The sequence below is a fragment of the Channa argus genome, chromosome 21 (assembly GCF_033026475.1).
Source record: "Channa argus isolate prfri chromosome 21, Channa argus male v1.0, whole genome shotgun sequence".
Classification (NCBI taxonomy): Eukaryota; Metazoa; Chordata; class Actinopteri; order Anabantiformes; family Channidae; genus Channa; species Channa argus.
In genome coordinates, this window is record NC_090217.1 from 6,223,689 (window position 1) to 6,251,425 (window position 27,737).

General features: G+C 41.4%; 1 protein-coding gene across 13 annotated transcripts in view; it reads left to right on the top strand.

Moving 5' to 3' along the window:
* magi2a (membrane associated guanylate kinase, WW and PDZ domain containing 2a) overlaps positions 1-27,737 on the top strand; it is a 187,037-nt gene that overhangs the window by 32,325 nt on the left and 126,975 nt on the right. For 11 of the 13 annotated variants that reach the window (XM_067491141.1, XM_067491139.1, XM_067491140.1 and 8 more), the window contains exon 2: positions 19,965-20,081. In XM_067491141.1, coding sequence (XP_067347242.1) covers positions 19,965-20,081 — 117 coding nt within the window. Of the gene's footprint in view, positions 1-18,122; positions 18,437-19,964; positions 20,082-27,737 lie in introns of those variants that run through there. The other 2 variants (XM_067491134.1, XM_067491135.1) reach the window with 2 other exon arrangements.

The window sequence follows — 27,737 nt, forward strand, 5'->3', positions numbered from 1 at the left end:
ATTATTTATGCCTCGCCACCTCTGTCAGTGGAAGGTTTTTCACCTTTTGAACCACTTTGCGTGCATATGTGTGTGTGAAGTGGAGTGTGTAGGGTTAAATGGGGCTGGGGTTGATCCTGTCTGCCCTGAGTTGGCCTGGCTCTCTCCTCTGCCCACTGAAGCTGAAAATAGGACTGAGGCTGCAGGCTCTGTCCCTCTGCACAGCTCAGTGCTGGAGCACAGCCCTGGACAACTCCGGCTTCTCAACATAATTGCACACTCTACGAGGTGTGTAGTTGCCACCGCAAAATGTTCCAAAGTAATGTGAGGAATGAAGATTGTTGATCTAATCAACTGATTAGGGCACTGAAACTGAAAGTGTTGCTCACTTCTGCTGTTTTATTTAGGTCACAGTTATTATTGTTACTTAGAAATAAGTCTAACAATCATTGCAAACAAAGTGACTATTTTATCATATTATGCACTATTGGAATACAGCCCTCCACAAATGATAAATACATTACATAACGCTGAGTTTTTTGATCACGCTTGGTGCTATGGAGCAGTCTTTAACAAGCTTGCATACCAGGCATAAGGTAACACGATACATGTTCCAATTACTGACAGTTGGTGACCAATAAATGTAGCAGTGTACCAGGAAGGGTCAGAGGAAAAAAAATAACTTCCAGCTGAGCAGTGTGGGTTTCAAAATTTGTATGTATAAAAAAACAAGACTTTGCAAATTCTACATGTTTGTTAGGCTTTACGGTTTTCTGGTGGCAAAAGTGGATGTAAACCCAGCTGTATGTATCTAGTTGTCTGCAAACAACTAAGCCGGCTACCATTAAAGTGTTCTATTATTAAATTTACTACCGAGTAATTTTCTGTCATTTGACTAATGGTTCAGTAGTCAAATGCAGAGCTCATTGCCACAAATGTCTCAAGTAGTGAATATAATAGCACAGATATCAGCGGTGCAGCCGGCCACACTGAGGCAGCAATATTCTGACAGCTCAAAAGTCCCTTTCTTTGCTTTTTTTCCTACTTTGCCTTTGTGACACTTGAACGTGTGTAAAACCTCTTAATGTCAGTTAAAGCGAGAGCATATGCTCTTCACTATTTATTACCTTCCACTTAACATGGATATATTTACTCAATTTGTGCACAGACAGCAACTAGCCAGAGTCAAACTAATTAACGCTTTGCTATAATTGTTGTTGACAATGTTCCTTCAGGTCTTTGCGCTAATGACAGTCACCTGCAGATTGGTAGTGATTGGATCGCTGTTAATGTGTCTTGCCTGACAGCAACTGCAGACACGGTCCATTGGGTAGTTAGATGGGTAGTAACTCAATTTGTAGACGAGAGTAGTCAAAAACATGTGCTGGAATCACTGATGCCAAATGTATCATTGTATTAATTATCGGTTTTTATTATTAAGACTTTTAGTTACATTGGAAAGTATTACTGCACTTTTAATTTACTTTAAAATGGAAAAATGCAAGGACATATTACATTTTTTTATTTTTAGTTAATTAGCAAAAAGCTAGTTAAATAAAACAACCAAAGTGTGAGACATAAAGTTAGTTGTTTAGATATTTATGGTGGGTTTAGAGTGGCCACTAGACCTCCATTAGCAAAACCATTTTATTCACATATGTATGGGAACAAACGGGCAATTTCAACTATGCCACTAAGAGTTCTGGGAGCACTAAGAGTAGTAACTCTGCAATAATAAGAAAATAATTGCAATAATTGTGCTAAAATAACAGTTGTTTAGTTGTTGTGTCCTCATACATACTGTAAGCTTTAATTGTGCATATCCCACAGCCAACCATGTAGGATGTCTTTATATGTGTGTATGTATGTATGTATGTATGAGGGCTTTTGAAATCTGTATTCCGCACACACCTCCCCTATCAATGAATCATTTCGGGCTGGCTCTCTCCCATCTCTGTGTCACTTCAGTTCATCTGTTTGCTTTGTTTCAGGGGACTGTGTAGTGCTGTCGGCCTGTCTGCTCACTTTAAGCCCTTGCTCTGGCTTTGTTTTTTCTGTGACAAGTCATATCACCAAGAAAGCCTCTTGCCAATAGTCATAACTAGCACGAGTGATACAGCAACGCAGGCATCAATTAGGCAAAACACGACAAGAGCGTGGCAGCACATCAATATTTATTTCATCTGCATATAAATGAGAATGGGTTTTAGAGACCCATTTGCTGATGAACCTTTCTCTTCCCAGAGTTTTCTGCCAACACCACTCTTGTTATGACGGGGAGTAAGGGGGTGGGGTGGGAGTAAGGCAGGTGGAGAAGAGCACAAGGGAATGAAATTATTCAGGGAACAGGAAATTTCAAGGCTGAAGGTGTCCTCAATGAGGCATTTCCATTTGCTATCTGGCAACTTAGGATTCATTTCATTTGTAACTGAAAGTGATGCAGAACCCCATCTGTAAATATTTCTGTAGAAGAGACTAATTCACAAAAGTCAGAGGTCAATTCCTGGCAGCTCACTGGCCCAGATACTGGAAGTAATATTTTGGGGCTTTGACACTGATGCTGATGAACTGTGGAGGAAGAAGTCGCGTTTGTACAGGGCCCTGGGCGGGAGACTCAATCGCACGTCATGCTGTGTGTTCTGACTTGGCCTTGGGGAGACTAGGGCCACAGCCACAGCCAGCATGGGCTGTCCCTGCAGGACTCCATGAATTTGTGTCTCTGCCTGAGACTGGGAGAGGGATAGAAAAGTTGTTTCTTCAGAGAGAGAGAGAGAGAGAGATGTCGGTAAACAGTTGATGGAGCTGTCTGTGGAAGTTGGATTTCTCTGCAGCCTTTAGCTACTTGAACTACGTGAACCAGCATTCAACAGTGATGGGACATGACAGGTGGAATTTCCCCTAATGGTGCCTAGAAAAGAACATACAAAATGAACTCGTATAACAAAATCATGTAATCATGTGTTTTCTTGCTACAGTTGAATAAGTAAGATTTACAGTAATGATTATTTTTATTTGTTATTAATCTGTTGATTACACATTCACAAAGGCCAAAGTCATGTCTTGGGTAAAATGTCCTCTCTAAATTGCTTCAGGTGATCCAAATCTTAAAGAAAATCAATAAACAAAGATAAACCAAAGGGAAAAGCAGCAAATCCTCCAATACACCATGACAGACTGGAACTGGGCAATATGGATTGCTATAATAATTATGTCCCTGTCCCATATATGACCTGATTGTTTAAATGATTTTCAGCTGCCTGACTTCAAAGTAGTTGGAGCTAGAAAAGTAGGTAAAACAAATACGGTTTACAGACCATTTACCATTTGGGTATGATGGCAGTGTGAAGGTTTGAAAGTCTGTGTGAGAGACTGATCAAGTGATTGTTAGTTATAGAGTGACAAGTTGAGAAGTGGAAGAGAGGATAGAGGCTGACAAAGGAATCTTTCACGTTTGATTTGGGATCTGTGAACTTTTCAAAAAAAAAAACTAATAAAAGACTTTAAAGTAAAGGAAACCCGCGGGGGCCAAGAGCAGGAACACCAGGCTGGGTACAGGGAAATCCTACAGTGACAGCATAACACAGAGCAGCGGATCGAAGCAGACCACACTGAATTACAGTGAGTGACAGGGCTGGAACTTGGAGGTAAGCTTGTGACTTCACTTATCCTTGCTGACAGCTGGCTGTGTGTCCCGAGGTTGAAAGTATGTATGGTATGATATTAAGAGATGAATCATGAATTGTCTGATCTAGCTCAGTGAGTGACTGAGTAATTAAAGGATTGTATTGTACCTTTGAGTTTGTACAAATTGATTCACAATTCAGTGATGATGGGGAGAAAAACTGCTGCACAGACAAGGCTGCAGATCACACACAAAAGAAAAGGTTTGATAATCGGCAGCTGGGCACATTTAGTTCCTCTGTTGGGATACGCCCCCAGTTTAGGAACCACTTGGTTCAGAGTGTTCAGCATCAGATGAGATTGAGAACATGGAAAACATCCAGGGCTCAAATCAAAGATGAGCTTTGAAAGCCACCCTGTAGAGAGGTTCTTTCTCCTCTGCTCTTGAAGACATGAAAGCCTTTATGTCGAGTGTCCTCTCATGCTAGAACAAAATCGAGCCCTTTAGGGAGCCTTCGACAGTAAATGGGCGGTATAGATGAGTAGTGGAAAAACACAGTGTTTCTCTTTTCATCAGTCGCTCTGTTGTAGTCCTTCAAACTGAGGTCAATTTCCTGCGCCAGCCCTGCTGTGGAGCTGAAATTGGCCTCGAGTTTATGTAGGATGAAAACTTCTCTTGCATTTCTTATCTGCACTTAGGTATTTGTGTTCGGTCTTTAGTCATTACCTCTAGATGAATGCATGGCGCTGACCGCTGCTGAGATTGTAATTAACCTCCTCTCACATGCAGAAAAATCAATGAGATGCTTTGCACAGTCATTATTGGGAAAATAGACTGTGCAACATTGGCCCGTTTGAATCCTGATTTTCTTCAGTCATTCTTTCTCTGTTTTAGAGCTTTACAGGCAAAGCCCTCAGAAATTAAAAACATATATTAGTTTGGTCAGGTGCATTTATCACTTTGACTCTTCACATGATATTTAACAATTCTAAAATCGTAACACTCGTGTACAAACATGTCTATCGTGTATTTTAAATTAACTTTAAAAGAATAGGAACAATAGGAATAGGAACACCAACAAATATCAGAAGATACAATCATTATAATTGAGTTTTTCAGGAATCAACATGATTCTGACCCATTTGCTCTTTTTACATTTCATTTTCAACATACAGAATCCGAATATTGAGGTTTCTATTCATAACATCCCAGTGCTCCAGTGGAATGCCCCAAAACTAAAGGGCACTTTACAAAAATACCAAATGGCATTATTGAAAATAAAAGAAATGTCAGGTGGGAGGCAGCAATGAAATGTCACGAATTATTGAGAGATATGATGGAGCAGTAGACCAATTGCTGGGTCAAGCGTAATCTTGTAAGAAAGAAGCTCTGTAAAACTTGAAGAACAACTCAGCAATACCAAACCTGTGAGCATAGGTACTGAGCCCCTTGAGTGTGCTGTCCTTATTGGACCATGGCGTCGAGTTAGGGACAGCAGCTTTTTAAGCAGCCTTTTACCCGATGTGTACTAGGACCACTGCCACGGGCAGCCATGGGCAAAATGTGATAATTAATAGTAACCACAAATAAATGTTAGAGTGTCAGTGGTTTCAGTAGTTCTAAAAGGTAAATGTACTGTGGTCATGTGGTTAACAGGTATACGAGAGATAAAAAAGGTGGATGATTTACGATTTTACAGTATCTACACCTGCCTGTTTGTTAATGGCTTAAAGTGCATCCAGAAAGTGTTCATGTAATGACCCCATAATGACAATGTCAAAGAAGTTTGTTTAAATCTTTGCCAATTTATTAAAAATAAAAAACAAAAAAGATCACATGTACATAAGTATTCACCACCTTTGCTTAATACTTTGTTGAAGCACCTTTAGCACCAATTACAGCCTCAAGTCTTTTTGAGTATGATGCTACAAGCTTGACTCACCTATTTTTGGCCAGTTTCTCCCAGTCTTCTTTGCAGCACCTCTCAAGCTACATCAGGTCGGATAGGGAGCATCGATGCACAGCCATTTTCAGATCTCAGATCAGAGGTTTTCTTCAAGGATGTCTCTGTACATTGCTGCATTCATCCTTCCCTCGATCCTGACTAGTCTCCCAGTTCCTGCTGCTGAAATCATCCCCACAGCATGATGCTGCCATCATAGTGCTTTACTGAGGGATGGTATTGGACAGGTGGTGAGCGGTGCCTGGTTTCCTCCAGACATGACACTTGACATTCATCAGACCAGTAAACTTTTTCTCATGGTCCGAGAGTCCGTCAGATGGCTGTCGTGTGCCTTTTACTGAGGAGTGGTTTCCGTCTGGCTACTCTGACATACAGGCCTGATTGGTGGAGTGCTGCAGATAGGGTTGTTCTTCTGGATGGTTGTTCTCCTCACTCCACAGAGAAATGCTGGAGCTCTTTCAGAGTTACCATCGGGTTCTTGGTCACCTCCCTGACTAAGGCCCTTCTCCCTTGATCGTTACTTTGGTCGGCCGGCTTCCTCTAGGAAGAGTCCTGGTGTTTTCAAACTTCTTCCATTTGGGGACGATGGAGGCCACTGTGCTCATTAGGACCTTCAATGCTGCAGATATGTTTCTGTATCCCAGATCTGTGCCTCGATACAGTCCTGTCTTGGATGTCTACAGAAAATTCCTTGGACTTTATGGCTTGGTTTGTGCCCTTAAATGCACTGGAAACTGTAGGACCTTATATAGACAGGTGGATGCTTTTCCAAATCATGTCCAATCAACTGCATTTCCCACAGGTGAAGTCCAATCAAGTTGTAGAAACATCTCAAGGATGATCAGTGCAAACAGGATTCACCAGAGCTCAATTTTGATTGTCGTGGCAAAGGCTGTGAATACTTATGTACATGTGATGTTTTTGTTTTTTTTTAGTTTTTGATTTTGATTTCAAACAAACATTTTTCACATTGTCATTATGGGGTAGTGTTTGCAGAGATTCAAGGAAAATAATGAATTTGATCCATTTTGGAATAAGGCTGTAAAATAACAAAATGTGGAAAAAGTTAAGTGCTGTGAAAACTTTCTGGATGCACTGTACTTACATTACGTGATTTGTACCACACTTGAACACCCTTTACCCTTAGTCCGGTTTCTTTGAGTTGGGTTATCAATCAAATTCCAATGTTGTCACTATGCTTTTATGCTGCTGTTAAACACAATAACTCACGTCATGGTGACCTAAGCATTCTCAGGCATGAATTACTAAGTGCACTGTGAGCTCAGGCCAGCAGGTTAAAGAAGAGGCGGGTGGGACAGTCAGGCTTGGTACGAGGCAACTGTGTCTAAAGTGCTGCCTGGATTGCAGCTACATTTTGAGCTTGACATGTAGAACTATAATAATACTTAGAAAGGTAACTCCAGTTTTGGTTTATTTAAGCAAATGTAATGGTTCCAGCTTTGTCATACACCATGCACCAAACATGGACAGTGTATTACCCATGAACAGTAGCAGCAATAAAATTCAATTTAAAATTCAGTTACTTTTCTAGCTGCCTGAGAAATTAAATTAGAGTATTAATTCCTTTTTTTCTTTTTGGTTGTGGTAACTCCTTTGGGAAACATCTGTCTGCTAAATGCTGCACTGTTTTTGGTAGGTCGTTAGTTGCAAACTGGTGCTGGCTGGGTAGCGTCGGGTACGTTTCACATTCAAACCAATACTTTTGTCGGTACCGGTACCCGGACGCTAGTAAGGGAACCCAGTGCTATTTAATTTCTTCACTTTACTCTCTGTACTAACAAAAACATATATTTCAGTCCAAACTTCTAAATTTCAAAATTTTAACAAGTAAAACCCCAAACCATCCCTTCACCCTCCAGTTTGTCAGCCTCTCACCAGGGCAATGTGTGATCACTGGCATGTCTCTCAGAGAAAACAAGACTACAATTAAATAGTAAATGGTCTGCTTATATAGAGCTTTACAGTCTTGCTTTACATTCCCACATTCACACACCTTGCAGTGGCTACCATACAAGGTGCTCGCCTGTCACAATGGGAGCAACTTGGGGTTCGGTGTCTTGCCCCAGGAAGATTCAGTAAATAGAACGGGGGAGCAAGGGATCAACCCCCCGGTGGGTTGACGATATTTTTACCTCCTGAGCCACAGGCATTCCAGGACTCATGAACTAATTAATCTAACAGTATACTACTGTACTTCTGCTTAAGCTAAAGTATATAGATGTGTTACAGTCTTTATGGCAGAGCTTTAAATGCACTCAAGAGTTAATTAAGTGCATGTAACCACAGTCAATGTGGTTGTCATCACTATAACAGTGTTTGCACACTGCAGTATTTCTCCATGAACAATGCTATTGGTTTTATTCTGCCAGTATGGAATTTCAGGACAGCCAAAAAGAATTAAATGTAAAAATTAACATCAACCAACAGGTTAAAAATGTTTAGTTTACTCCCAACAACATATTTTCTAAAACATGTCATGAAGCAAGCTGACCAAAATTGTACATATTAACAACTGTTCATTCTTATGCAAATTTTAAGCAGTTGATTTACATGATACATCTTCAATCTATGCAAATGACATTTTACCGTGTCCCAGATACAGTACTGGGTGCTCAATCATGCACTGTAGACATTCGGGCTTCCCAATGCATTTCCATTCCCAAACTTACTCTGTACAGCATTGGAGAGTTTCAGACAGAGTCATGTTGAAATCCTATTGAGATCTGACCTGACAAAGGTCCCTCTTGGAGTTTCATTACCTCAGATTATCTACACACGCAACTCCTAGTCTGCACTCTACTCCACATTTGTATCCAGAGCATACATGATTGTGATGGCTGTATTTGTGTGTATTGCTTATTTGTATGTGTTTCTTGTGTGTCTCAGTTTTCTTGCAGTGTATTGCTTTGTCCATAAAAGGCATTCAGCTGGGGGATGTTAACTCAGACACAGTTCTCTGCTTTGCTTAGTAAGCTGTGATCTGGAGTCGGGCTGCCAGATGCAATTGGGTGGAAAAGCCTTTGAAGTGTGCCATGATTGGCTGCGTGTGGCGTCTATTTTGACAGCACAGGTTGTGACGAGGAGGCAGTTGTTGAAGCAACAGTAATCCTGTAGGTCACACTGGGCTAGCTCTCTATAAATCTCAAATGTAAACGTGTGTGTGTGTGTGTCTGTCTGTTTGTGTGGAGAGACTTGATGGATCCCTTTCACCTCTTATGAATGAAGTCTGTGTGTTGTTGCTGTTGTTTGTGTGTGAAATCAGAGAGCCAACATCTCCCTGTGCATCTTTGTAACAGCCTTCCTGGAGCTTCCCCTCTTTAAAATTCAATTTCAAGCAAATATTTAATTGGCATTTCCTCTCTGAGCCCCATCATAGTCACAGTTCATTAAAACATAATTCAATAAATGGAACAAAGGAATTTTCAGCACCTCACTAAGCACAAATACAGTACCACTTTTTTGCTTTGGGAATGCTACAGAAACACAACCAGAAGGTCCAGAAGGTCCTGGGTTCAAACCTGCCAGCTGACTAGCCTACATAAACTTTAGCCCAGGTACTGTATCCACAATCCAAAGGCTTACACTTAGATGAGTGTGTGATTCTAAATTGCCGGAAGGTGTGAACATGAATGGTTTTCTGTCTTTGTCAGCCCTGCTATAGTCCAGTCCTGCACAAGGTCTACTTTTTGCCCAGTGATGATCCTCAGCAGGATAAGCGGTAAAGATAATGGATGGATGGATCATTTCAGTTCTGCTTGCTTTCAGGAAGCTACACGAGCAGCTTACACAACTGCCATGGCTGGGAACTTGGGATATGCAAGGAGTGATTCCTCTGCAACTTTTTAAATCTTCCTTCCATCAGCCTGTATAAGCAGCACTGCTGAGCTCAGCAGAATGGAGCACTCCTGGGCTATGATTGGGTTAGCTCAATTAAATTGGCCACGCCAAGGTCTAATGAGGATTGTGTTCTATCAGTGACAATGCGTAGGAGTAAACTTGGTGGTGGCCCTTATGGCTCGGCCATTAGTTAGCAACACATTAATATCAGCAAGACCCTGTTTTCCTTTTGGACTTTCCCTGACTCAGCCATTACTCAGTTCAGCCAGACACCTCACAACAATGGTGAAGCTTCAGTGAGATGGTTAATGTACTACATTGTTAAAAAGCCAATGTGATTTCTGTCTGCAATGGTTTAAGTAAAGTGAATCATTTCTGGGGATATTGTGTGTGAATTTTAGCTTCCTCTCACTTGCTCTTGAGGGAGGAACTGTTGTGTTTTTTGTTTTTTTTAATTGCTATTTTGAAAGAGACATGTGCCATGATTTTAATTACTTAAAACTTGCTTGCACAACTTGTCTTTGTAGTTTATTTATGGAAAATCATTCTTATGTGTTAATCACATTTGCAATGTTGGTCAAAAAACTTTAATTAAATAGTCTACTTATATTGTCAAAAGCCCTTCTCCACTCTGTCTCCACTCCTTCCCTCTATGGATTTTTGCAAAGTTCAGTAGACCGAAATGGCCCTATTACTGGATATCACTGATTACTGGATATGGTTCCTGGCTAAGAGATAAAAGATTGATTGGTCCCTTTTCCTCCAGCTCTAGAGGCCTCTAGTCGACCATATCCTCAGTTTTATTCTTTTTCCTCTTGAGATTTCAGCACCTATCATCTTTTAATAAACCTTGGGGTGTTCAGCATAGCTCATTGTAAATTTTCTTATAGTTAAGAGTAATTAATAGTAATATTGCAAGCTAGTGTAGAAGCTCTGTAAACTCGGGGTGTTATGGTAGAAGCAGTTTCCTAATGTTCAGTCCTAAGATCTCTCTTGTATCTCTGGTGTCTTTACCCAGATCTACAAAATGGGATCACTTGAAATTGATTATAACATTGTCTGCGATTTGCTTCACTGGGTCCCTCACTGCTGTCTTTACTGTGATAGAAGTAATGGTGTTGTCAAGGCAACCAAATTGTTGAGCACCGAGTTTGTCCGCTTGGCCTTCTTACCACTCTGTCCACTGTACACAGTATGCCTGAAAGCCTCCGAATCTCTCAGAGGGGATGATTTTCTTTGTGTCGTCAAACTGTGGAACCGTCACAGTGTTGCAGGCAAATGACATGTTTTTGAGGCGACAGCTCGACAGGGGGATGCCATGAGATGGATCCTTGTCAAGTGAGCTTTTCCTCCTGACTGCTACCACAGTGACATTAGCATGTTCACTCTGGGTGCAGTTCTGAGGTGAGGCTATTTCACACTCGCCTGGATTTCAAAGTCCTCATTTGGGAGCAGCGTCTGTGTGCTCGCTCCGTTTGCAGTGTCTCTCTGCTGTTGATTCTTCGCTGAAAGGGCACAGCCATGGCAATCTGTATTCCCTTTAATCTTTTTTCACGTTATGATTCATCTTTAACATCTTAATGACCACTTCTTAAGCTTCATACACTCTGCTCCTCTTGTTCGCTCCCCTCACACTGGAAATGTGTTCATCCTCATAACTGGTGACAGACACTTTGATGACAGAAACCAGTTTTATTCCAAAACTCGGTCTTATTGGCGTTTAGCCAGGCTGTCTTTCAGACGCCTTTGCACTGGAAAGCTCCAATGTTCATTTTACACAGGTACAGGCATCTGGTTGTAATCAGCGTGACATTTAATCTGATGTACATTGTTTCAAAACAATAACTGGGAGCTGGGTATTGGTTGTACTTAGGCTGTGGTTTGGTTAAGCATCAAAACACGTGACTGGTTAGACTATTTCCCCAAAAAGCTGACAATTGTGTTTTCTTTTAATTGTTTCTCCTGATGCACGACAACTTTGCTTGAGTCTGAATCATGTTGCAAATGCTGTGACTCCTCTGTTGCACGGAGAAGAATTTTCTGGCAAAAACAGCCCCGGTAGTGACTGGTCTCACAATAAACTGTCATCAACTTCACCTCCGTCCCTTTTACACAGATGCTGGGGCGAAATCACCCCGCTGTGTGCTTTTATACAGAATGGCGAGGTGGTGTATTGCTGCAATAAACCTGGCTTTGATAGACCTGTTTGTATTATCAATCTTTTTAAAATCATTCCCACAAGCTTTATCAGGCAAAGGACTGACACTACTAATGAATAAATAAAATGCACCTTTTGAGGATTATTGTGCTTCTTCTACAAATATAATAAGGAGAAAAGGGACAAAGGAGGGAGAGAGAGGTTTAAGAGGAATGGCCTGAAAGAGGAAAATGTGAAATAGTGTAGAAGAAAAATGAATCCACAAAGAGAACAGCAGAGAGGGAAGGGGAAGAGGAAAGTTGGGTGAGTGTCATTACATAGCTGTAATCAAAATGTGACTCATTTTTTAAATGTTTAAATGTATTTGCTGAATTATCAGATGGGCACAGGGCAGGTGGCCTGATGCAGCTCTAATTGGCCAGGAGCACATCAAGAAACTGAGATGGTCAATAAATGATGATAATTCAAGATTTCCAAGCTAATTAACAGCTACTGAAACATTATACAGTTCTAATTGCTGTATTTATTCTTTGAAAGCATTTTATCATCTTTGGTTTGGGTACTAGCTTTCAAACAATTGCAGGAATGTTGAGCATTGCAGCAGAAACTGATTAATTTGACAGAAACTTAACATACTTTGTACTTGGACCCAGCAATATTGAAATCCTTTATTAATTATTATTATTATTTTTTTTAACAATGCAAAAAATCTGCATCAGCCATTGTTATGAGTTAAGGCAGCAATGTCAGCTTTCTTTGGAGACGTCAGCACATCTGAGATTTACCGGTCAAACTGTTTTGGAGTATTGGTGGCTACAGCAGGTAGAGATGACAAAGAAAGCTGGTCATGTTACCACGTTGTTATATAAATCATCATCATCAACATCCCACCTCCTGAATCTCACATTTGCTTTTCTATGTGAGCGTCATGTTACAAAAGTAGCACCTGTTACAGTAGCAACAGATAGTTATGTTGCTGCCGTGTCTGGAGGCATTTAGGGACAGTAGAGTGTTTAGGTCACCTGTGTCTTATAGTTTTGAGCACTAAAACTATTTTGTCTGGAATTCACATAGACAAGAAAAGTGATTAAAAGCGGAATTTAAGATTAATTCGCCCATTTTACAGTCTTATCCTACTTCCAAGCTAGAGAAGCTTGAGTTCTTACTTTTACATTAGAAAACAGTTGTGGTTAAGAATTTAAGGGAAAAAATCTGATGTGCAGGGTTTGAAGGCAGCACTAAAACATAATGATATTGTTGGTGAAGTGCAATAGAGATGTCGACGAGCTTTCTCTGCATATAGGCGAGTCAAGAGGAGAGAGATGAGAAGAAGAAGTAGGATGAGCAAAGAGATTTTTTTCAATTAAAGCAGAGTCAGCGGGTGATTCCATAAACCATAAAAGTCAAGTGGAGTGAAGTATGGGGGTATGAGGCCCAGCAGGATTCATGTTATCTGCGACCTTGGATTTGTTTTCCTATTGCCAAAGTCTTGGCCTGTGTGCTGTTTTTGTTTAGGCAAAGCCACTTTATTAATATGCGCATCACGCAAACGATGCACTCAGCATGTCGTATGTAACGCTTCCAAAAAAAAACAGCTTAAAAAAAATGTGCTAACTTCTCCTACACCAGTGTTAATACTGAACACAGCCTGGAGTGTTTTGTGGAGGCGGTGTGTGTGTTCATTCAACTTGTTTAAAATCATGTTTTCATGATCAAGTAGATAAAACGCGAAAGATATCTTATCCGCTAGTGACACTGTTGTTTTGTTGTTATTTTGTAACAATGTGTTCCCATAGGCTCCTCCATACTCCTGTCTGTGCTCTTCCTGGCACGAGTGAACGGTCCACCTTTTGCTGGCCCTCCTCTCACGCCAGCGTTTGAGTATTTAAAACGGGTCTTTCTTAAGGTTTATACACCTGGTGACAGTGCCAAGTGCTTAGCAGCGGCCTGTGGCTCTTTAGTAAAACTCCCAGTCAAGCCATTGCAAGCAGCCAAATTGAGTTCTCTCCTTGTTTGGGCTTAGAGATTTAAGAACTGATATGTAGTCTAGTGCCAGGATAGAGAGTTTCGACTTTTGGTTAAGTTAGGATGGTGCCAACATTACCGTGGTACTTGGTTTTCTGGAGAGAGCCTCACTTTTTTAACCAGTGACTCATATCACACTGTACATTAATGCAGCTTTTAGCTAAACAAGCTTTGGAGTTCTGCTGATTATGCTGTATTCACACGGTTAATGTATATAATTGTAGAAATTTCCTAAGCCGAAAGGAAAAAAAAAAATAGCTAGAGCTATATAAGTGAATATTAATAAGTGAACATAGTAATAACTACAAATCTCTCAAGAAGGTATTTGTTTAAAAACAGCATAAATTAAAATAGTAGCAGCAGTGATCTTTATTTTGAACGAGTTAAAGGAATATATTAGGAAAACAATGGAAAAGGTGATGTGTGATGGTTCAAACGTGGTAAAATAATGTGATGCTAATGCCACAGTAGGTAGATTATCAGTGCTTCTCTAGTTTGCATGCAAATCACAGCTGGTGCCCACCTGCTGTGATACTGTTCAGTACATGTATACAAATTACTGCAAAGATGGAGCACCTTGTGTAATTATATGCCTTTTTACAAAATCAGGTTCAAATGAAGTTTTTCCAACTTTCTGATTGATCAGTGTTATTCCAGGATAACGCAGAATAAGGATGTGAGGACATGCAAACGCCTACATTCAGTTTAATGACTCAAACATGACATTACTTTGCTTTGACACAATGCAGATAACAAGATTCATATTTATAGCAAAGCTAAATGCAGCACGGTTTGATTAGGTTGATCCGTATCCAAAAGAGCAAATCTGGCCACAGATCACAGTTTGATAGGTATAAATGGAGCCATATGTGATTGAATATGAGACCAACTCAGTAATTTGAGGTACCAGTCTGTTCTCCCTTGCTGTTCCTCATCAATCCGTTGCTCAATGTGGCCACTGGAAAGCACGGTGGCATGTGAAGGACATTTTCCATTTCCTGCTCCAGCAGTACTATCAGTGTCCCATTCCCAGGATAAAATGGACTGGAAATCCCCCCGCCAGGAGACAGATGCTGCACATCAGAAAAACACACATGCTCACACACGAGCGAGCAGCTGGTGGGCTGAGTGAATTTCCATGGCAATGGGTGAGCTGGGGATGGTCAGCATTAAGTAACAGAAGGATGGTGCACTACACGATCACCTGTGGGACTTTGAGAGGTGGAGACAATTTGGCTTGTGTTTTAGGCTGGTGTCCTATCATTTCAGCAAATGATGCTGTGTTTTGTCTTTGATTTCATAAATTAAACATAAAATGTAGACTTTTGGCTTTGATTTGTAAAATGCCAAAATGACTTGGGCCCTTTTTTAATTCCTACTATAATGACACATTTTTTTTGATCTGACAATTTTTTATTACCATTCCAAATTACACCAGGACAAACGTAATAACTTAAACCGTCAAAGTCATGGTTAAGGTATAGATACTTGGACCTTTAGTGTTAAAATTACTACCTTGTAAAGGTCAGTTATACAGTTATAACCGCTTGGCTAAGGTTGACATGAATCCATTTATTGTGGTTGGGGAAAACGGTGATATTGCAGTTTAACAAAAAAGACGTTTATAGTGTATGTTTACATGCTATGAATAACATTAACAAAATAGGGGTGTAGGCACAGGGTGTAGCTTGGTCCCCAAAATGTTCCAATTTTTGTATTTTGTAAAGCCATTTGGAAAAGCAGTTGGTGTTTATGGATTCCAGCACTTTCACAACAGAGTTGGCATCACGCACGTTCACTGAAGACTAATCAACAGTGCTGGCAAACTGGCTGGTTTTAAGCCCATCCTGATCTTTTAATTAGTCTGATTATCCAAACAGCTGTCTGTTGGTGCTCCCTCTGACTTAAATGCACACACACACACACACACAGTGTGATAATGCGACAAATGTGACTGCCGTCGGGTGCCCTCAGAGCTAGGTGATAAATGTTGTCAGCAAGGCTTCGATGACGGCGCTCCAAGCTCTGACTATCACAACATTGTCGATGCATGATTTTATTTATTTATTTATTTATTGGTGATATGGTGCAAAGTTCTCCAACTCTAGCATGAGACTCTGAAGATTGGATTTTGTCACAATGTTGCTCAATTTTGTTTGAACTTTGTGTTTTATATATGTGTGTGTTCTCTATCTATGTCCCATGTAACAACATAGGTGTCGTTTTTCTGATCATTTCAGGAAAATATTCTCTTTGGTTTAGTTTTTTGGAAGATTGAGACACCTAATTAGCAAAAACCTAAAACATTACACCTCACAGGTTTTCAGTTGTCAGCTGTAAACCAATTTAATAAAAGGGGATTAATGCATTACACATGCAAATTATGAAAGCAAACGTACAGCACGAATGTAGGCCATGCAGTCAGAGGTAGACAGTGCTTCTCTTCGAGCTCCAGCAGTTTGAGCCAGGATATAAGACTATTACAGCTCCTCAATCCCCCAGAGGAACCAGCTGCTCTCTTGTTTTTTGACTCTCCAAAGGTTGTACTTTTGCTCTCGGCCTCCCAGGGGATTCACCTGACACCTGCTGAGCCTAGATGGTGGAGTCTTCTTCTGCACGACAACAACACATTTCATTCACCCATCTGTTTAGGAAACTGTTATTAGTCCTTCTTTTGGGTGTGAAGATTCTAGAAATGATCTACTAAATAACAACGACGAATCCTTTATTCTTATGTCATGTTAAGCTTTGTTAAACTTAAAATGTACAGCACATTATGTATATTTGTTACCTCACAATAGAAATAATAATAACTACAAACTAATGCATGAATCGCCTTAGGGAATGTTCAACTGATTGGCTCCTGCACCAGCAAGTAGATCATGACTGATTCGGAGGTACTTGCATTCCATAGCTCTAACTTCGTCCTTTCCTCGCTCTGTCACTCACCTTTCCCCATTAGCAGCGTCACCTTTCACTTGTGTCATGATAGCAGTGCTGTCACAGCCGGAAGAAGTGACAAAGAACAACCTTGAGAGAAAAATGACAGAGCATCACTTGTGTTTAAATGACCTCCTTAAACCTCATACTCCTTGCTGACTCCAGACCAGTGAAGCTGTTGCTAGAACTGGACCGTCTTGCGTTGCTTACGCGCACCCACACACACACACACAAACACACACACACACACACACACACACATACACACAATCTACTTTTAGAAACATGGCCTAATACTCGAGCATATTGAGGAGAACCACAGTCACAAGCGTTCCAATCACACATACAGTATAGTATGTAAATAGGTAGTAGTAAGTAGGTGTGCATAGGGTGCGAGGTCTTATATTTTGTTAAGGTAGGGCTGCAAATATTTGGGAACCACTGCTTTGAGTTATGTAACAAGCAAAAACACATTTGCTAGTTCTTGTTTCTTGAGGATGGGGATTTGCTCATTTTCCATGCTAATTAAACATTTGCTAATACACAGAAATCTGAAACAATTTTTTTGTCCTTTCGGCTCGACATCCCGTGAGTTCAGAGCGAGTCATTTGTCAGCACGTTGCTTTGGCACAGTTTTTACGCCGGATGCCCTTCCTGACGGAACCCTGCCCAAATTCCACTGGGCTTTGGACTGGTACTGCACGCCTGGGGATGGGGATTTCGCTGTTGGGGGTTCATTGTCTTGCCCAGGGACACTTCAACATGTGGTTGGGAGGAACAGGGTGCAAACCTCTGACCCTATGGTCGGTAGGCGGCCGCTCTACCAACTGAGCCACTGTTCCCACAGAAATCTCAAACATTATGTCTTATTTATGCAAAAATGTCAAAAGTCTGTGCACTCTTTCATATTTGCTTTTATTGCTCTGAAAGCTGAAATAACCAGCCATAAAACTTGACATTGTTTAGTTCCATTTAGATGTAGCAGCCATTAAACTCAAGCTGTGTTTGTGACTTTTTAAATGTGTACACAAGCACATAAATATAGAAAAATATATGCTATTAGTAGAGGACAAAAGGGGACGAGATAAATTGAAATATTGCTAGCTGTATGGGCATAATATGTGATACCGAAGAGTCACCAGACACCACTTATGTCAGCTTCTAAACACAGAGTAAACAAACAACCTAATTAGTAGGAATAGTGTTGTGCGGGAGTGAGACGGTGGTGTGTTTGGCTAAAAGATAATGTTCAGTTTCACCACATGGTAGTTGATGGTGGAGGGTCAGAGCCAGGCCATGTGGATGCTATGAGCTGAAGGGGGTGTGTGATGTGGCAAGGAATGCCTTATAATTTGAGCCTATGAAACAGATGTAGTGCCCTATGCTGCAGATGGGGGGCATTGCAGGACCTGAGAACCTGGAGGTATACAAGAGCAAAAGGGATCTCAGTGGTCCCCACAACCAGAGCTGCGCTTCCAATGGTCGCTCTCTCTCACTTGCAGAAAAACACACACACACACACACACACACACACACACACACTTCAGCCCTTCCCCTCCTGTTTCCCGCTCTCCCTCTCACACACGCGCACACACTCTCTCTCTTTGCCTCGGCATCTCTCAGCAACTCATTCTGCTGCGCTCTCCTGTTTCATCTCTACATCGTGGAGTGCGGAGAGAGGTGATTTGGCTCCCGGGCTGGCTAGAAGTGGTTAGATTGGGGCAGACAAAGACAGAGTTGGGGACCTGAGGGACGGGACAGTACCGGGGAGATTCCAGTGAGAAAGATCTGGTACAAGATTTTATTCCAGCGGAGATTATTTGCATCACAAAACCTGTGGAAAGAGGACTGTGACACTATACTGACTGCAAAACCGCTGTCCGCTCAAGAGGTGCCATTTAGTGCATTAATGTCTGTGTGTGTGTGTGTGTGTGTGAGAGAGAGAGAGAGAGAGCGAGTGTGCTCACCTTTTTCGGCATGCAGATTCATTGGTTTGGCTTCCTTTATCATGCAAATAGGCACTGTCTGCTCATGCTGCTCCCTGTCTTTGGCAGAAACACCGATGGAACTGGTCTTAGTAATCCAGGTTTGCATGATTATTTCCATGAGGCAAGACACCGTGAATTAGTTCAGCTCTAATGGACTAGTGTATGGTGGTGTGTGTGTGTCTGTGTGTATGTGAGTAAATGTTTCGAGAACACAAAACTGAAACTGAATAATAGATCTCCCCAATATGACAGAAAACTCCCAAACTGGGTTATCCCTGAGTTAATGTGTCACTCACAATGTCGTCCACCGTCTGTCTGGGTGCGTTTATATGCAACTACGTGTGTAATAGTGTTTGCATGCATCTGTCAGTATATGCATGCACTGCTGACATGCACACTCTTAAACATATCATGATTGGATGTTATTGCCTTGGAATGTCAGAGGGATGAACAGAAAGCTAAATGCTACGTGGCCCTGTGCCAAGTTGCTTCTTTAAAGAGGACGCTGAAGGTTAGACGAATGTCTTTTCAGCCTGTGCACCCACTCCATCTGTCTCGCTGCTTCTTCTATGCAGAGGAGTAACAGGAATGACAAGTGTGTTGGTTGAGGCAGCAGCGTGCACTGTCCCTTAAGTAACGCCAGTCCAGTGGCCCCGCTGCCTCTCACGCGTCCTGTTAAAATGCGATAATATGAGTGTGTGCTGGAGTAGATGAATGGAGTATTTGTTGAGTAAAGGGGGTGGTGGTGTCTGGATTGGAGTTATTGCTTGTTTTAGCCCCCCCCCCCCCCCCGGGGATTTGTGCTTGCCCTCCATTCTGTTGTTCCTTCCATCATTTTTCTTTTATCTTCTGTCCTGCTGAGCTAGCGATATTTACTGGTTTTAAAGTGGAAGTCCATTCACACTGCTGGGACCGCTTGTGAGACCGAGAGCAAAGAAGGGGAGTGGTGGGTCAGGAGGGAGGGAGAGGTAGAGGCTGAGGACAACGGAAATAAAAATAGCCCCACAGGGGGTGGGGTTCCACGGCTGATTCATGTGTAGACATCTCGCCACACGTGTTTGGCCGTCGCTCCAATTAACACCTCCACCATTCTGTTGCTTCACTTGACAGATGCTGAATCTGAGAGAGGGCAGAGTGGCAAATATTAATGCTGGATTTGTTTGTTTGTAGCATTTTGCAACATTCAAATTATCCTCTGTGATTTCTGGGTCAAGCAGTAGCGTCTTCTACTTTCAAGTTTTAAATTTGGACAGAAAACAGAGGCAAACATTTCATTCATGCAACTGTCCCCATTTCTGACCAAGCCCTGATCGGGGTCTTGCTTTCTCAAACCACTTCTTTACTTTTGCAGGAGGAAAAATGTACAAGGCCTCCATGACAGGGTGATTGATTTGATGGAAGAGGTCTGACTTTGGTTTTGTGTTCCTCCAGGGGGCGTGATAGACAAGGACCTGCGCCACTACCTCAACCTGCGCTTCCAGAAAGGCTCGGTGGACCACGAGCTGCAGCAGATCATTCGGGACAACCTCTACCTCCGCACGGTCCCTTGTGAGTTACATTGAAATTAACCTCTTCCCTTTACACCCATGTCACCTTCCCTCATCTCCTTGAATGATGCAATTGGGGTATTTTATCTTTCTTGCCAATGCTGGATCACCAATTGTGGGGAACTGTAAACAAGACACAGACTACCAGAGCCCTAAAACTCCACATTTTCTGCAACAGTTCTGAAGGACGCCACAATAGCCCTGTCCTTAGTTGCAACTTTATGATATTCTGGCTTGTTTTTACCTATAAACTAAAAGCTTTGGATCCTACATTTCCCATAATCCATCTAAACAGTACATTTCTGTGAAGCATACCCCATAATTGCCCCTAGTTTCTTCAAACCACACGCTGCCAGCTTGCCCAGTTCAAGAGAACCACAAATGCCTTTGCTATGACATCATAAGGGGAAATTTTTATAGTTTGAAAAGCTCCCTCCAGAGCTACAGAGGACATTTTACTTTTGTTTTCACAGGCACAGAGCTATATTCTTCATGGCTAGTAAAATCAATTGATTGCCCCTTTGACAAAAAGCAATATGCAATAAAATATGCAATGTGCTTTATATCCAAAACCCTGATTCAAATCTATTCTTAGGGCTTTTATTATTTTAGGAGATTGTTAGTTTACATGTTTGATGTGTACTTCTGCCACTACAGTTGGCTAATCAAAATCTTATTTGTTAAGTTGGATAATACTCCTAGACAGTCATAAAACAGCGCTCTATTTCCATGGCAACTACATAAATCCGGTGTGCCACATGAGAACGATTTCATACATTCATAAGCTTTCGAATAAATGATCAGTTCAAACTGTTTGTTTGTAAGGTCAATCTTAACATATCGCCATATTTCTACAAACTCTGCGCAAACCTGAGACCAGATAGACACTGGTTATCTTTCATGCATTCAGCTGTCATGCTTAATTTAGAGTAGGGACAAATGTGTTGGACATGTAAAATTTCCATCTGAGAAGAGTGTGTGATTAGATACATGAATTCTTTGGTTGCCGTGTCCCGTTGGCTTCAGTCCCGGCAGGCCTCTGTGGTGGTAATCGATTAGCTGCTGGAGTGCTGGTTTAGCTGGAACCAGGCTTGTCTAGAAGTTTACCTCTTGAAAAAGAAGTGTTGAATGCAGCGCTGTCTCTAATTAACTGCAGCAACTGCTTCACAAGAGTGTTTCATAGACAACCAACGATAAGTTTTTAAGGTATTGATAAGTATGTTTTTTATTTCAGGACAGCATCTCAAACTGAACGCCAGGCCTGTTTTGCGTGTGTGTCTGTGTGTGCGTGCACCTTATTAGGCTTATTAATCCGCAGTGCTTATACAGACTTAGACTTAGTAGTTTTTAATTGGCAGTCTCTATGCTGAATATATGCTTATTGCCATTAGTCAGCGGATATGGATATTTTGTCTGCGTGTGTGTGTGTGTGTCTGTGTGTCTGTGTGTGTGTGTACAGCCCAGCTGTCCGGTGGCAAACTCCCCACTGCATCCTTAATGGAGGTGCTTTCTTTAAGACCAAGAGCAGGCTGATTTCAATGGGGTCACATTTCGGTCTTCCTCTCTGAACAGAACACAACAGGAGAAACACACAAAAAAAGCTATTTGTTTGCGACAGAAAAGCGTAATTTTCCACTCACGGAGCCGCTGCCGGTGAGGCATTGGAGATAGAGAAGGAGGTGAACAGTAAACCATAAGAACAAATGGGAGAACAAATAGAGACAGAGAGGCCAAAACAAAAAAGAAAAGAAGAGGAGGCTTGATGGGACACAGACTATGATAACCACATGAGTAAATGGACTGCAGATAAACTATTAGAGAGAGAGAGAGAGGTAAGGAGAGACAAACTGGTGTATTGATGAAGCTCCAACAATAAACCTCAGCTCTGCTTAAAGGAAGATGCAGGAGCTGGGCTTTTTAAATCTTAACTGATGGATGCATCGATTTACACTCTTGAAACACATCTGTCAAAATGGATCCATCCCCACAGGTATTTGAATCAACAATATTATGTTTCATTCTTTCATTTTCTGCCTCTTCTACATTTTCATCCTTAAAAATAATTGGACCATGACTCTCTTAAGAAACCATCTTATTCAACTACTGTCAAGATCAAAGCAAAAATATATAATAAGTTATGTAAGCAACCTTCTGTACAGTAACAAGCAGACTGGTGCGACTGATGGAAACATGTTTAGATACAGCGACATCTATTCACTAATAGATTGAGAAAAAAAAACACTGAATAAGACAGTAGAAACATTTTTCCTTTTTCACGAATGCCAGTGTCTTTAGGAACTTTCATGCTATTGCAGCTCAAAATGCTAAACGGTTACATAGTCAATTTTCTGACTAGCAGGGCTTAAGAGGGCCCGTCACTCCGGGGCCGAATAAAAATAGAAATGCATGGATTAGTTTTGGGACTAATGTGGGATGAAAGTTTGGGGGGCGAAAAACTATGTGTGAGTAAAACTCATAGCACATGTTTGGGAAATGAAAACCATCTTTGGTCAGACAGCATCTCTCCCTATGCCTTGCACATGCAGGCAGGACAGTAAGAGAGTCGGTTACTATTCCACCGCACAGTACTGTCTTACTCGCTTTTGGTACTATGTGCTTTGTTTTCCAAAGCAAATATAGTACCACCTGGTCATTAGTCTGGCGGTGGATGCAGCATTGGTGACATGACCATCAACGTGAGACACAGGAGTAATGAGAACATTGAAGGAATAACGTTCTGGACTTTTTGTATGTCACTCTTTGTCACAGAAAGGAGAGTTTTTTAGTTTTTTTAAATTCAGAAGAGGCTGAAGGAAACAAGACAAAGATTGGGGGAAAAAATCAGTCAGGAGATTTTTGAAAACACGGCTTCAATGCTTGGGTTCACTGACAAGACAGTGATAGTGACTCGTCTCTTTGAATAATCATTAATCTGCAGTGCTTTTTACATCACGCTCGGTGATAAGCTTGCCTCTAACCTTAATGGAGGTGATACAAAAAAAAAAAAATACCAGGTATTATCCATAACTTTTACCTAATAAAAAGGGGAAAACATTTGAGTAGGACAGAATTGAGTTGAGTGGAGCCAGTACTATGCAGTGGAAAAATGCTGTATGGGTATCTTCTCTGATTTAGGAGGACATGTTCCACATCTCTGTGGTTCTGAAACTTTCTTGCCAATTGGAAGTTTTTAGGTTGAGGCTGAAATTTAGTCATATAAGCAAATTCTGGGTTTACATTGTACAGGGTTGCAAACACGCTGTCACCCTGTGCTGTTGAAAGGGGAACCAAAAGGACAATTCTGACACATGCAAGCCGATCACATTATTCTAATCTTGGTATTTAGGTTCAGCAAACCACTAACACAAAATTCCATTTGCATGGTTTTACTTAGTAATGATGTAGCTTGATTAGAAAAGCAAAGACGTTTTTGGGATGGTCAACATTCATTTTGAGATGACTTAGATTGTGGTTTAGTGCGGTGGTAGAATAGTTCAGAGCCCTGTACAGTTATTTTGGGAGTTTCTGCCTTTTTATTATAATAAAATCCACCAGACCGGCTCATATGCTGTACTGTATACAGTATACAATGGCAACAAAACAAAAGACCTGCCCAGTAAGCCTTTTTATTTTAGTTCCTGGGACACTTTTTGTCCAATTGAACCTAATTTACACCTTGCATTAGCATAACATGTGTATCTGTTTATCTTATCCGGATAGGGAAGAAGCCATGTTAATGAGAGCTGTAACTGCACACAGACTCCAATGTGATAGTGTTGTGATTTAATCAGCCAGAGCACATGTAAAGTTGGTCCTGGTCCATTCTGTGATTATATCTCAAGTAGGTGCAATTGCAGATTGTACAGCATTATCACATTGTAAATAAACAACAGTTTATCTCCAGTCCATTTACTCGTGATATATAATATGTACCTATATATGTGTGTGAATACCACGTGTAAGTTGGGCTGTTGATTTTGAAAAAGACCACATGTCGGCAAGTCAAATGGAGATTCAGGAAGATGACAGAGACACTTAATCTAAAGTTGAGAAACAGTGGAACAAATTGGAGCGAAGTGAAGTGATAAATCTAAATAAGGCAAAGGGGTAAGAGAGAAAAAGTACTGATAGATCAGAAGCAGTTCATCATAGCAATTTAAACGAAACCCTTGAGTGATGAAGAAAAAGACATGTTTTCTAGTGGATGGAGGTTGATGGGCAGACAGTAGGAGAGTTACCGCCATTCATACCAATCATGGAGCTTGGACGGAGTCAGTCAGGGCAGCTAAGGCTGTGCCAACTCTTAGACAAATTGCCTGGTTGAAATCCAAGGTCAGAGCGTTAATAGCCTGAGCCCATGTGAAATCAGGCCTATCGTCTGGTAATCCACATAGATTTGATGGGGGAATAGAGAGCAGTGAGGAATACGTGTGTGCGGACTAGTTGTAATCCTACTAGTTTTAGGCAACACTGATGGAGAACGGCTGGAATATTTAGGTACAGTTTACCCCTCAAACTCATGGCAGGTGAATAGAGATTTCAATAATCTGACTTTCAGACACACTCTCATTTAAAGGCATTGCATGTGTTTTCACTTGGAGACTCCGGAGCGGAGCAGAAAAATGTTTGAAAACCATTTTAAATAATTGAGCTAATTTCAGAGCGTTTGACTTAGCGGGCATGTATTTAGTGTAAACTTAGACGTTTAGAGTAAATAACTTGAAGGCTGGGCACATCAACTGAAAGATTAAAAAACAAGCGTCTCTCATGTTTCCCCCAAATACTACATCAAATATAAATATATGCATTGCTTCTGTAGAAGGAAAATAAAACAACATTTAAAAAATATGAAGGTCGTCAGGATTATATGACTCATTTCCCATAAGGCAAGTCTTTTATGTACTCATTATATTTCTTTCTTGCTTGTTGCTCCCTGCTTGGTGGCTTACCTCTTCTCTGTCAGTTCTTCACACAACATTTGCAGACATTTATATTCGGTGCCTTTTAGCGCTATGGACACAGTAAGGCACTTATGTAGTGATAAGTGGGGGCATGGGGTCCCTTTTTGAGCAGAGCCAAATAACAGCAGGTTAACAGCAGGTAAAATGGTGAAGAGATGCTGATGCATCCTATCTCTTCTCACTATCCTCCCTGGACTACACGTAAATACCATGACTGGGTTCATTTTTACCGTCAGTGTCTGATTTCATTCCTTATTTGTTACATAGTGGCCTATAGTTATGTTGTATTTGGGTGTTAACTTTATTGACTTGGTTTGGCCATTGCTCTAAGTGGCTAATTAGAATGTGTTACCTGCATATTTTTGTTTGGCTAAAAAAAAAACATTTGCAATTGCAATAGCATGCAATGATATTTGGAAAAGCTTATAACCATAGACATTAAGAGTCTTTGAGTGGCTTTGTGCCACTGCCGTTTTGAACACAGGTGTACACTCAAAAGGTAAACGTTCGCACTCCTCTACTGGCTTAGTGTTGCAGCAACACTGACCGAGTGTGGCCATGCTTCTCAGGACCATGACAGACACTCAAAACACAGACTCCATCTCACCAATGGAAAAGGCAGAGCTAGTCACACAAGATGGTGCCCTCATCCCCCAACAGTTGATTCCATGGGGCGTCAGCTTCACATTCTCAATAGGAAGTATATTTAATTTTAACCATATCCAGTGTTGCCAAAAAGCAATCCTGGTTATTGACTTTCAACTTTAATTCCAATGACCCCATGCAGCCTAAAGGCCAAACACATATCTACCCACCAACATGAACAGAAAACGCTGACAATTGACACAGTTTTGTTATTTTCAACTATGCTTAACCCCAATCAAATGTTTGCGAATACGTTCTCCACTGATAATAGCTTGGTATCCATGAGAGAGAAGGGATGTTTAGAAAAAGAACACCCAATTAACATGCACTAATGCAGGCTTAAAGTTTATGGAGGGTGTGATTGGATGTTCCAACATCTGTCTTTAAAGTGTGCAAGTGCGTGTCTGTTTTATCACTTTGCATTGCAGTGCTTGTAAGCCCTTGCAATTATGTATGTGTGCTTTAGCCTTTACATGAATGCACAAACAACATATGCTTTAGTAGCAGGAAGTATTGGTTGAGACTGTGAGTTAATGGGGAGTGTGATGCCCACAGGGGGCATTGAGTTTGTGTTAATGGCTTGGGCAACTCCACGCAATACTGATGGTGTTCACTAATCAGAGAGAGAGTGCAAGTCCATCTGTCTATCCACAGTTGTTGGTTTGATCATCCCAGAGTCTTGCGGCATAGCAGGAAATATGAATCTCTGTCTGTCTCTCCCTGTCTATCCTGCTGCTCAGCAACGCTGTCCTTATCTTTACTTCCTTCTGTCATTATCATTTTTCTCCAGCTCAACTTCTCTCTCTCTTTTTTTTTTTTTCTGCTGTGTATCCTTGTGTGAGTGTGTGTGAGTGAGAGAGAGCATTTTGCTGCAAACAAGAAGTGTAACTCCAAGTGCATTCATTTTAATTTTGTTCAGTTTGCTGCTCGCCTGAAAGTCTACAATTTAACTTTTGAGAGCACATTTCAAATCTTGTTATCTGCCAGGCAAATATGATTGGCCGCTCCTGCTTTTCTTAGTTTGCCACATGTCGGGATTTCTGTTAAATAACCTGATGTCTGATGAATGGCAGCAATAATTGGGATAATAAAAACACTAACGGCTCCCTTGTGTCTGTTCATTCATTATTTAGCATCTCTTTGAAAAGTGTAATAAACGCTGTAAGTGCCACTGAGGAGCTTAGACAGAGGGGGGCCTCAGTCCAGAGAACTCAGCTGGGGCTGAGAAAATAAATGAGGAGTAGATTGAGGCTTTTAAGTCGAGGTGTGTGTGTGTGTGTGTGTGTGTGTGTGTGTGTGTGTGTGTGTGTGTGTGTGTGTAAAGATATAAAGAAACATGAATATTATATAGTGTGTTTGTTATTTGCCTTTAGGTTAAGCGGATCAGACGAATACCTTCAGTCAAAAGCTCACTTTGTCTCATCCCTCCTTTTACTGTGCTTTTTTCTTTACTCATTGACTCATTGGAGGCAGGGTGGGGTTTCCATGGCAACTGTTTCCACTCCCCACTCCCTGCGTCAAAGCCTCGACTCCTCTTAAACTCTCAGCCCGCTCTCTTTTTCCCTACCCTCTTTACCCCCTCCTCTTCAAGTCCCCACCGTCTATTTCTTCTCACTTCCCACTTTCTTCCCAGAGACTGCAGGTGTGGAGAGTTGGGAAATGCAGGCTAGACACCAAGTACACTGCTTGTTGGAAATCCACAGCAAAAGGAGACATCCCATAAACTCATAATATCAAGTTCAACAATAAAACAAACTGTCGTTCCTGACTTTTTCAGAAATGTGTTACTTTGACAAGTATAATCCTGTCTGACAACACTCACCCTGGCTTTGTGTATGGAGGCGGCTATTAAAGGGGAGATGAAGTGTGTGTGTTTGTGTTTGTGTGTGTGTGTGAGTGTGAGAGCAGGAGGTGCAGTAGGGTGGGAGGGCTTGACTGACAAGGCGGGACACAGATGTGGATGTGCTGGGTGGTGAGCGTGACGTGATGCTTGATGCTCAACGGCAGATGCGGCCTACGTTGTGCTGGGGAAGAGGTGTGAAATTTGCTCC